Below are 12,422 nucleotides of genomic sequence, written 5' to 3' on the forward strand. Positions count from 1 at the left end.
TATCACATTATCTTTCTACCTAAAATAAAAAAAAAATCGTGGAAATCGATAGGTACGTAATTATTAGATTGAATTAAAATTCATTTATATCTCTTTTAAATATTTTGTGGTCCTGAAAAGGACCGTTGAATATTTTTTTTAACCTCGATGATTTAAGCACGTTCGCCACGGATGCGTCTGGCCAATTGAATGTCTTTTGGCATAATTGTGACACGTTTGGCATGGATGGCGCACAAATTTGTGTCTTCAAACAGGCCAACCAAATAAGCTTCACTTGCTTCTTGAAGCGCCATAACAGCTGAGCTCTGGAAACGCAAATCTGTTTTGAAATCTTGAGCAATTTCACGAACTAAACGTTGGAAAGGCAATTTACGAATTAACAATTCGGTGCTTTTCTGATAACGACGAATCTCACGAAGAGCCACTGTTCCAGGACGATAACGATGTGGTTTCTTTACACCTCCTGTTGCTGGAGCACTTTTACGAGCTGCCTTTGTTGCCAGTTGCTTACGTGGGGCTTTTCCACCAGTCGATTTACGGGCAGTTTGCTTTGTACGAGCCATGATTTCACTTTTTTTCACTTCACTAATAAACACAACACTTTTGTTCACAATTTTTTTAGAAAAATCGAATGTAGATTTCTGTTTAAGTCATTAAATTGGCTATTCATGTTTCCGTTCGACTGTTTTTTTCATTTTCGTTGTCGATTTATTTGGCCAATCAAAATTAAGAATTGTTATGAAAAATAAGTATAAATACTTGTGGTATTTCGAGCGAAGAGCCACAGTTTAACAGTGACTCTTGTGCAGTGCAGTTCTCTAGTTCAGTTTAAGTGTTTTTTTAATTAAATAAATAAAAATGACTGGTCGTGGTAAAGGAGGAAAAGGTTTGGGCAAAGGCGGAGCTAAGCGGCATCGTAAGGTATTGCGTGATAACATTCAAGGAATCACGAAACCAGCAATTCGTCGATTGGCTCGTCGTGGAGGTGTAAAACGTATTTCTGGTTTGATTTACGAAGAAACACGTGGAGTGTTGAAAGTTTTTCTGGAAAATGTTATCCGAGATGCCGTTACTTACACCGAACACGCTAAGCGTAAGACAGTTACAGCTATGGATGTAGTTTACGCTTTGAAGAGACAAGGGCGTACTCTTTACGGTTTCGGAGGTTAAGAATTTTATTCGAAACAAACAATCGGTCCTTTTCAGGACCACAATTAAATATAAAAGAGATTGAAAATAGAAATCATACACCGTTGACGAACAAAATACCTAATTTTTTTTCATTTGCCAATGAATATATGTATGTATATACCTGATGATTATCAAAAAAAATTATTTTGCTAATTTACTTACTTTTTTGTACCAAAATATTTTTTTTGAAATGGAAACATAAAATAAAATTCCTTTTTGTGAAAAATTTTTTTTTTTGCTTTAGTCGCAAAAACATATTTTATTCCTTGTATTATTCTTTTTTCGAAATGGAAACAAAAATTAAATAAAATTCCTTTTTCTGAAATTTTTTTTGTTGCTTTGCATATTTTATTCTTTTTTCCGTAGAAAAATTTTTTTTTTTTGCTGCTTAACGGATTGGATACGAACAAATATTTCTTTTTCCAAAGGAAGAAAAAACATTTGTTTGTTGCTTTCTTTTTCTTCGTACGAGAATATTTTAGAATATATACAAAAAATTGAAAAATAAACACATCTCTTAATAGAAATTATTGGATACGAACAAATATTTCTTTTTGCAGAGGAAGAAAAAAACATTTTTTGTTTGTTGGTTTCTTTTTCTTTGAAAAAAAATAAAAAATATTTTTTCCGAACTGAAAAAAAAATGTTTTGTTGCTTTACGGATTGGATACGAACAAATATTTCTTTTTCTTCGTACCAGAATATTTTAAAATTGCTATATACCTACAAGAAATTGAAAAATAACCACATCTTTTAACAGAAATTAGAATTGCATACGAACAAATATTTCTTTTTCCAAAGAAAGAAAAAAACATGTTTGTTGGTTTCTATTTCTTTGAAAAAAAAAAAAAATAAAAAATATTTTTTCCGAACTGAAAAAAAAATGTTTTGTTGCTTTACGGATTGGATACGAACAAATATTTCTTTTTGCAAAGGAAGAAAAAACATTTGTTTGGTTTCTTCTTCTTTGAAAAAAAAATGTGTTGCTTTACGGATTGGATACAAACAAATATTTCTTTTTGCAAAGAAAGAAAAAACATTTGTTTGTTGGTTTCTTCTTCTTCGTATTTTAAAATATATAAAAAAAATGAAAAATATACACATCTCTTAATAGAAATTATTTGTCGTCCTGAAAAGGACGGTTTTTTTTTTGTTTGCTGTCACTACATAGATTTAAGCACTTTTCTCTGTCTTCTTTGGCAACAAAACAGCTTGAATATTTGGAAGAACACCTCCTTGTGCGATTGTGACTCCAGAAAGTAATTTATTCAATTCCTCGTCGTTCCGAATAGCCAATTGCAAATGGCGGGGAATAATTCTAGTTTTTTTGTTGTCACGAGCAGCATTTCCCGCCAATTCCAAGACTTCTGCCGCCAAATATTCCATCACAGCTGCCAAATACACAGGGGCACCGGCTCCGACGCGCTCAGCATAGTTTCCCTTTCGCAGCAGACGATGAATACGACCAACAGGGAATTGTAATCCAGCACGATTAGAGCGGGACTTTGCCTTTCCCTTCACTTTTCCACCTTTACCACGACCAGACATTTTATATTATTGTTTTTTAAATATTTTTTACAAAAGAAAAAACACAAGAGAGCTCACTATTTCACTGTTCACTGTATCACTGCACACTGTAGAATGACAAAATTTTCGAACTGTGCGCTGTCTTTTATCTAAATTTTCGTATGCTCGCACACAGAAAAAAGAGGGTTGTGGCCTTAGAAAGCCGTTGTGGAAAGAGACAATATAATTCGTGAGTTTTTCAGAAAAATTCACAGTTCTCGTTCAGTCGTCATTGTGTGCAGTTCGTTAATAGTGAAAGTGAAGTGAATTATAAAAATAAAATGCCGCCAAAAACTAGTGGTAAAGCAGCTAAAAAAGCCGGAAAGGCACAAAAAAATATCACCAAGACCGATAAGAAGAAGAAGCGCAAGAGGAAGGAAAGCTACGCAATCTACATTTACAAAGTTTTGAAGCAAGTTCATCCTGACACTGGAATTTCATCGAAGGCCATGAGCATCATGAATAGTTTTGTGAACGACATCTTCGAAAGAATTGCTGCTGAAGCCTCTCGCTTAGCTCACTACAACAAGCGTTCAACAATCACAAGTCGGGAAATCCAGACTGCCGTGCGATTGTTGTTGCCTGGTGAACTAGCCAAGCATGCTGTTAGTGAAGGAACAAAGGCGGTTACCAAATACACAAGCTCGAAGTAATTTTTTTTTTATTGAATTTCTTCAAAAATGGCCCTTTTCAGGGCCGCAAAAATATCAATAAGAGATTAGAGAATTGAAAAAAAAAATATTTTTTCTACCTGCGGAAAAATTCGTTAAATAAATATTTTTATTTGTGATTGAAGTAATTTTTTTTTTATTTAATTTCTTCAAAAATGGCCCTTTTCAGGGCCGCAAAAATATCAATAAGAGATTAGAGAATTGACAAAAAAATATATTTTTTTTTCTACCTGCGGAAAAATTCGTTAAATAAATATTTTTATTTGTGATTGTAAGAGTATTTTCTATGAAAAAAATAAATTTTGTAAATTGTTCCAGACGCCACGTGAATCATGTCGCGTCCAATAGAAACACAAACATTTTTTTTATTGTTCTACGCATCGTGTACAGTCTCGAAGCGTCGCAAAAGTTTTAATAAGAAACTAGAGATTTGAGAAGAAAGGTATATACATATATTTTTTTTGCCTGTGGAATGATTTTATGAATCTATTTTGTTTTTCTTTGTGATTTTTGATTAGAAAATATATTTTCTATCAAAAGAAATACAAAAGTTAGTTCTGTTAATTGTTCCAGAACCACGTGTATCGTGCCGAGTCAAGTAGAAACGAAAAACATACAAAAAATACATTTTATTAAATAATTTTGTTTGTTTTGTTCTACCCATCGTGTCCAGTTATGTCGCTATGTGTACAGTGTACAGTCACGTAGCGTCACAAAAATATCTATAAAATATTAGAGAATTAAATTTGTTTGTGTTTTTTGATGTCAGATGTATGTAATTTCTATGAAAAGAAATACAAAATTCTTGTTATTTTGTTTAAGATTTTTTTTATTGTTCTACGCATCGAGTACAGTCTCGAAGCGTCACAAAATTTTTAATAAGAAACTAGAGAATTTAAAGAAATGTATGTTTTCTTTGCCTGTGGAATACATATTGTTTTTTGTTTTAATTTTTGATTACAAAATATATTTTCTATGAAAAGAAATACAAAACTTACTTTTGTTGATTGTTCCAGACACGACGTGTATCATGCCGAGTCAACTAAAAACAAAAAAATATAAATTTTGTTTGTATTGTTCTACCCATCGTGTCCAGTTATGTCGCTATGTGTACAGTCACGTAGCGTCGCAAAAACATCTAGGTATAAAATATTAGAGAATTAAATTTGTTTGTGTTTTTTGATGTCAGATGTACGTATGTAATTTCTATGAAAAGAAATACAACACTCTTGATATTTTGTTTAAGAATTTTCTTAATTGTTGCGGATATACTTCATGTCGCGTCCAGTCGATAAAAATATATGAAAATATATGTAATTTCTATGAAAAGAAATACAAAACTCTTGATAAATTGTGTAAGAATTTTTTTATTTGTTGCAGGAATGCGTCATGTCGCGTCCAGTCGATAAAAATATATGAAAAACATATGTAATTCCTGAAATAAAATACAAAACTCTTGATATTTTGTTTAAGAATTTTGTAAATTGTTGCAGGTATACGTCATGTCGCGTCTAGTCCATAAAAATACATGAAAACAAATACCTACATTTTGCCAAAGTATTTCGTTTGTATTTTTCTACGCATCGTGTACAGTCACATAGCGTGGAAACATTTCAATAATTACGTAGGTATTAGAGAAATGCAAAAAAAGAAAAATATGTTGTTGTCTTATTTGATAGTAAAAGTATTTTCTATGAAAGATATTTATTGTTGAAGGCATCGCATCGCGTCCAATCACAAAAAAGTAGAAAATAAACAGTACAGTCTCGCCCATACATATCGCATCGTACCTAGTAGCTGTAGTTAGAAAATAGGCGCAAAAATATATATTATTTATTTGTATTGATATTTCCTTTCTTTCTGCCCAATGAGAAATACATATGAATACAAATAAATTAAGTTTGCTTTTGAATACCTATTTCATAAAAAAACTATTTTCTGTAGAACAAAAAAAGGACGAAAATAAATGCAAAACTAAATACGTTTTCGGTTGTTCAGTCTCGCCCAGACAAATCGCATCGTGCCTAGCAGCTGTAGTAAGAAAATAGGCGCAAAAATATATTATTTATTTGTATTGATATTTCCTTTCTTTCTGCCCAATGAGAAAAACATATGAATACAAATAAATGAAGTTTGCATTTGCAATACCTATTTCATTAAAAAAAGTATTTTCTGTAGAACAAAAAAGCGCGAAAATAAATGCAAAACAAAATACGTTTCCGTTTGTTCAGTAGTGGTAGTCCCGTAGCGGCGACAGCGCGCGCCGGCCGCGCGGCGACGTCGCATCGCATCCAGCCACTTCACCACTTATCCCGTCGCCGTTGCTCCACCAGCCCATCGCATCTCAACGCTATCATCGAGATAGTCCAAAAATTCTCCCTCCTTTTTAATAAAAAATTAAAAAAAAAAAGTTTTTATATCTCATTTTAGTATATTTTTTGTAGCCCTGAAAAGGACTGTGGATTTTTGTTTTGATTTCAACTTTGTTTTTCATTGAAATGGAAATTTTACTTCTTTGCCTTTTTAACAGCGACTGCCTTTTTTGGCTTGGCTGCTGCTGTGGCTGATTTTGCTTTTGGCACTTTAGGTTTAGGCGCGGCTGCCTTTGCTTTTGTTGGCTTTGCCTTAACTGCACTCGTTTTTTTAACACTTTTCACTTTTGGTTTTTCCACCTTCTTTTTATCTGCACTGGCACTTTTTTTTGTTGTGGCGGCTACTTTTTTTACTTTCTTTTCACCAGACACTTTTTTTAATTTTTTGTCACCAGCAGCGGCAGCTTTTGGTTTGGCGGCAGATTTTTTCTTCTCAGCAGACTTGGCCTTTGGTTCCTTGTTGGCACTAGGCGACAATTTAAAAGAACCCGCAGCTCCTTTTCCTTTGGTTTGCACTAATTTACCACTTATTACAGCACCTTTTAAATATTTTTTTATAAACGGAGCAAGTTTTTGTACATCAACTTTGTAAGTAGCAGCAATATATTTTTTGATTGCCAAAAGGGAAGAACCACCGCGATCTTTCAATGTTTTAATTGCCGCATCCACCATTTGCTGAGTCGGAGGATGAGTTGGTGCCGATTTTGGTTTTTTTGACCCACTTGCGGCGGCAGCTTTTTTTGGTTTTTTTTCCGCAACGATTGCAGGAGACGTAGCTACAGTATCTGCCATTTTGAATTCACTATTATTAATCACTTTAGAGCACAATTTTAAGAAATAGAAACACGTTTTTGTTAAAATTGCGCCAAATCCGCACCTACAGAAACGGCTAAATGAGAATCAAAGAGAGCGAAGGTATACAAAAAATTCATTTTGTACATAATTTGTACACTTTTGCAACTTAGTTTCCTCTTAAAACTTCAAAAATTTACGTCTTTTCGACCTAAATATTATAAAACAATTGACAAAATTTATTCTTACAATAATAATAGATAATTTAATAAATAATTTGATTGAAAAAACACTATCTATCAATGCATTAATAACAATTAAAGTAAATGTTTGGTGGTATTTTTTTAATACTTACCAACAAGAATGTTTATATTTAATAAATTAAACATATTTTCAGCTTGAAATTATTTTTAACATAAAGCTGATAGTTTATTTAAACTAAATAACTAAAAATTTCATCAAATTCTTACTTAATTTCTTTTTAATAAAATTAAAACAATATGGGTAATGAAACGCGTAGCATTTTTTCCCTAGGCTGTGACTTTTTCTTAGAAAATTTGTTAAACATTATCCCAAGCAAGAAAACAAATGAAAAACTATATTTATATTATTTTGTTCATAAATATTAAATATTTAATCCATAACAAACATTAAAATACCAAAAATTTAAACAAATAATCAAGCAATCAAAACTCATAAACTATCGAATATTCGCTTGCCAAGGTTTACAAATTCACATTTGTATTACAAAAATCTGTACATTGAAAAAAAAACTTTCTTGCTTCAAAATTTGCCTTCAGATATATAAAAAAAAAACAAAGCATAGACTTATAAAATACATCATTGAAATATTAAAACACACAAAACTCAAACATTTTCGAGTATTGACTTGCTTACTAGACAAATTCACATTTTTACGAGTATTACAAAAAACTGTACATAGAAAAAAATTCTTACTTGAAAATTTGCCTTCAGACATAAAAAAAAGAAGCAATGCCTTATAAAATAACTATAATTAAAAAAGAAAAACAAAATTCATAAATTTTCGAGCATTGGCTTGCGTAGGTATAAATATTTTCATTTGTATGATAAAAACTATGCATAGAAAGCAAGCAATAACATTTTCAAAATTTGCCTTCAAAGTAAATTATCACATTATCTTTCTACCTAAAATAAAAAAAAAATCGTGGAAATCGATAGGTACGTAATTACTAGATTGAATTAAAATTCATTTATATCTCTTTTAAATATTTTGTGGTCCTGAAAAGGACCGTTGAATATTTTTTTTAACCTCGATGATTTAAGCACGTTCGCCACGGATGCGTCTGGCCAATTGAATGTCTTTTGGCATAATTGTGACACGTTTGGCATGGATGGCGCACAAATTTGTGTCTTCAAACAGGCCAACCAAATAAGCTTCACTTGCTTCTTGAAGCGCCATAACAGCTGAGCTCTGGAAACGCAAATCTGTTTTGAAATCTTGAGCAATTTCACGAACTAAACGTTGGAAAGGCAATTTACGAATTAACAATTCGGTGCTTTTCTGATAACGACGAATCTCACGAAGAGCCACTGTTCCAGGACGATAACGATGTGGTTTCTTTACACCTCCTGTTGCTGGAGCACTTTTACGAGCTGCCTTTGTTGCCAGTTGCTTACGTGGGGCTTTTCCACCAGTCGATTTACGGGCAGTTTGCTTTGTACGAGCCATGATTTCACTTTTTTTCACTTCACTAATAAACACAACACTTTTGTTCACAATTTTTTTAGAAAAATCGAATGTAGATTTCTGTTTAAGTCATTAAATTGGCTATTCATGTTTCCGTTCGACTGTTTTTTTCATTTTCGTTGTCGATTTATTTGGCCAATCAAAATTAAGAATTGTTATGAAAAATAAGTATAAATACTTGTGGTATTTCGAGCGAAGAGCCACAGTTTAACAGTGACTCTTGTGCAGTGCAGTTCTCTAGTTCAGTTTAAGTGTTTTTTTAATTAAATAAATAAAAATGACTGGTCGTGGTAAAGGAGGAAAAGGTTTGGGCAAAGGCGGAGCTAAGCGGCATCGTAAGGTATTGCGTGATAACATTCAAGGAATCACGAAACCAGCAATTCGTCGATTGGCTCGTCGTGGAGGTGTAAAACGTATTTCTGGTTTGATTTACGAAGAAACACGTGGAGTGTTGAAAGTTTTTCTGGAAAATGTTATCCGAGATGCCGTTACTTACACCGAACACGCTAAGCGTAAGACAGTTACAGCTATGGATGTAGTTTACGCTTTGAAGAGACAAGGGCGTACTCTTTACGGTTTCGGAGGTTAAGAATTTTATTCGAAACAAACAATCGGTCCTTTTCAGGACCACAATTAAATATAAAAGAGATTGAAAATAGAAATCATACACCGTTGACGAACAAAATACCTAATTTTTTTTCATTTGCCAATGAATATATGTATGTATATACCTGATGATTATCAAAAAAAATTATTTTGCTAATTTACTTACTTTTTTGTACCAAAATATTTTTTTTGAAATGGAAACATAAAATAAAATTCCTTTTTGTGAAAAATTTTTTTTTTTGCTTTAGTCGCAAAAACATATTTTATTCCTTGTATTATTCTTTTTTCGAAATGGAAACAAAAATTAAATAAAATTCCTTTTTCTGAAATTTTTTTTGTTGCTTTGCATATTTTATTCTTTTTTCCGTAGAAAAATTTTTTTTTTTTGCTGCTTAACGGATTGGATACGAACAAATATTTCTTTTTCCAAAGGAAGAAAAAACATTTGTTTGTTGCTTTCTTTTTCTTCGTACGAGAATATTTTAGAATATATACAAAAAATTGAAAAATAAACACATCTCTTAATAGAAATTATTGGATACGAACAAATATTTCTTTTTGCAGAGGAAGAAAAAAACATTTTTTGTTTGTTGGTTTCTTTTTCTTTGAAAAAAAATAAAAAATATTTTTTCCGAACTGAAAAAAAAATGTTTTGTTGCTTTACGGATTGGATACGAACAAATATTTCTTTTTCTTCGTACCAGAATATTTTAAAATTGCTATATACCTACAAGAAATTGAAAAATAACCACATCTTTTAACAGAAATTAGAATTGCATACGAACAAATATTTCTTTTTCCAAAGAAAGAAAAAAACATGTTTGTTGGTTTCTATTTCTTTGAAAAAAAAAAAAATAAAAAATATTTTTTCCGAACTGAAAAAAAAATGTTTTGTTGCTTTACGGATTGGATACGAACAAATATTTCTTTTTGCAAAGGAAGAAAAAACATTTGTTTGGTTTCTTCTTCTTTGAAAAAAAAATGTGTTGCTTTACGGATTGGATACAAACAAATATTTCTTTTTGCAAAGAAAGAAAAAACATTTGTTTGTTGGTTTCTTCTTCTTCGTATTTTAAAATATATAAAAAAAATGAAAAATATACACATCTCTTAATAGAAATTATTTGTCGTCCTGAAAAGGACGGTTTTTTTTTTGTTTGCTGTCACTACATAGATTTAAGCACTTTTCTCTGTCTTCTTTGGCAACAAAACAGCTTGAATATTTGGAAGAACACCTCCTTGTGCGATTGTGACTCCAGAAAGTAATTTATTCAATTCCTCGTCGTTCCGAATAGCCAATTGCAAATGGCGGGGAATAATTCTAGTTTTTTTGTTGTCACGAGCAGCATTTCCCGCCAATTCCAAGACTTCTGCCGCCAAATATTCCATCACAGCTGCCAAATACACAGGGGCACCGGCTCCGACGCGCTCAGCATAGTTTCCCTTTCGCAGCAGACGATGAATACGACCAACAGGGAATTGTAATCCAGCACGATTAGAGCGGGACTTTGCCTTTCCCTTCACTTTTCCACCTTTACCACGACCAGACATTTTATATTATTGTTTTTTAAATATTTTTTACAAAAGAAAAAACACAAGAGAGCTCACTATTTCACTGTATCACTGCACACTGTAGAATGACAAAATTTTCGAACTGTGCGCTGTCTTTTATCTAAATTTTCGTATGCTCGCACACAGAAAAAAGAGGGTTGTGGCCTTAGAAAGCCGTTGTGGAAAGAGACAATATAATTCGTGAGTTTTTCAGAAAAATTCACAGTTCTCGTTCAGTCGTCATTGTGTGCAGTTCGTTAATAGTGAAAGTGAAGTGAATTATAAAAATAAAATGCCGCCAAAAACTAGTGGTAAAGCAGCTAAAAAAGCCGGAAAGGCACAAAAAAATATCACCAAGACCGATAAGAAGAAGAAGCGCAAGAGGAAGGAAAGCTACGCAATCTACATTTACAAAGTTTTGAAGCAAGTTCATCCTGACACTGGAATTTCATCGAAGGCCATGAGCATCATGAATAGTTTTGTGAACGACATCTTCGAAAGAATTGCTGCTGAAGCCTCTCGCTTAGCTCACTACAACAAGCGTTCAACAATCACAAGTCGGGAAATCCAGACTGCCGTGCGATTGTTGTTGCCTGGTGAACTAGCCAAGCATGCTGTTAGTGAAGGAACAAAGGCGGTTACCAAATACACAAGCTCGAAGTAATTTTTTTTTTATTGAATTTCTTCAAAAATGGCCCTTTTCAGGGCCGCAAAAATATCAATAAGAGATTAGAGAATTGAAAAAAAAATATTTTTTCTACCTGCGGAAAAATTCGTTAAATAAATATTTTTATTTGTGATTGAAGTAATTTTTTTTTATTTAATTTCTTCAAAAATGGCCCTTTTCAGGGCCGCAAAAATATCAATAAGAGATTAGAGAATTGACAAAAAAATATATTTTTTTTTCTACCTGCGGAAAAATTCGTTAAATAAATATTTTTATTTGTGATTGTAAGAGTATTTTCTATGAAAAAAATAAATTTTGTAAATTGTTCCAGACGCCACGTGAATCATGTCGCGTCCAATAGAAACACAAACATTTTTTTTATTGTTCTACGCATCGTGTACAGTCTCGAAGCGTCGCAAAAGTTTTAATAAGAAACTAGAGATTTGAGAAGAAAGGTATATACATATATTTTTTTTGCCTGTGGAATGATTTTATGAATCTATTTTGTTTTTCTTTGTGATTTTTGATTAGAAAATATATTTTCTATCAAAAGAAATACAAAAGTTAGTTCTGTTAATTGTTCCAGAACCACGTGTATCGTGCCGAGTCAAGTAGAAACGAAAAACATACAAAAAATACATTTTATTAAATAATTTTGTTTGTTTTGTTCTACCCATCGTGTCCAGTTATGTCGCTATGTGTACAGTGTACAGTCACGTAGCGTCACAAAAATATCTATAAAATATTAGAGAATTAAATTTGTTTGTGTTTTTTGATGTCAGATGTATGTAATTTCTATGAAAAGAAATACAAAATTCTTGTTATTTTGTTTAAGATTTTTTTTATTGTTCTACGCATCGAGTACAGTCTCGAAGCGTCACAAAATTTTTAATAAGAAACTAGAGAATTTAAAGAAATGTATGTTTTCTTTGCCTGTGGAATACATATTGTTTTTTGTTTTAATTTTTGATTACAAAATATATTTTCTATGAAAAGAAATACAAAACTTACTTTTGTTGATTGTTCCAGACACGACGTGTATCATGCCGAGTCAACTAAAAACAAAAAAATATAAATTTTGTTTGTATTGTTCTACCCATCGTGTCCAGTTATGTCGCTATGTGTACAGTCACGTAGCGTCGCAAAAACATCTAGGTATAAAATATTAGAGAATTAAATTTGTTTGTGTTTTTTGATGTCAGATGTACGTATGTAATTTCTATGAAAAGAAATACAACACTCTTGATATTTTGTTTAAGAATTTTCTTAATTGTTGC

At 32.0% G+C, this 12,422-nt stretch overlaps 3 protein-coding genes across 3 annotated transcripts; all 3 read right to left on the reverse strand.

Moving 5' to 3' along the window:
• Nucleotides 1–152: 152 nt before the first annotated feature.
• LOC129950575 (histone H3-like) lies at nt 153–8,303 on the reverse strand. Its single transcript, XM_056062504.1, has 2 exons — nt 7,905–8,303; nt 153–563 (listed from the first exon to the last, which is right to left on the reverse strand). Exons 1-2 carry the CDS (start codon nt 8,301–8,303, stop codon nt 153–155), a joined length of 810 nt encoding a protein of 269 aa, XP_055918479.1.
• LOC129950250 (histone H2A) lies at nt 2,365–2,739 on the reverse strand. Its single transcript, XM_056062126.1, has one exon. The coding sequence runs from the start codon at nt 2,737–2,739 to the stop codon at nt 2,365–2,367; it is 375 nt and encodes a 124-aa protein (XP_055918101.1).
• A 4-nt stretch (nt 8,304–8,307) lies between the features above and the next one.
• On the reverse strand, nt 8,308–10,478 carry LOC129950576 (histone H2A-like). Its single transcript, XM_056062506.1, has 2 exons — nt 10,114–10,478; nt 8,308–8,320 (listed from the first exon to the last, which is right to left on the reverse strand). Exons 1-2 carry the CDS (start codon nt 10,476–10,478, stop codon nt 8,308–8,310), a joined length of 378 nt encoding a protein of 125 aa, XP_055918481.1.
• Nucleotides 10,479–12,422: the final 1,944 nt, after the last annotated feature.

The sequence above is a fragment of the Eupeodes corollae genome, chromosome 3 (genome assembly GCF_945859685.1).
Source record: "Eupeodes corollae chromosome 3, idEupCoro1.1, whole genome shotgun sequence".
NCBI lineage: Eukaryota > Metazoa > Arthropoda > Insecta > Diptera > Syrphidae > Eupeodes > Eupeodes corollae.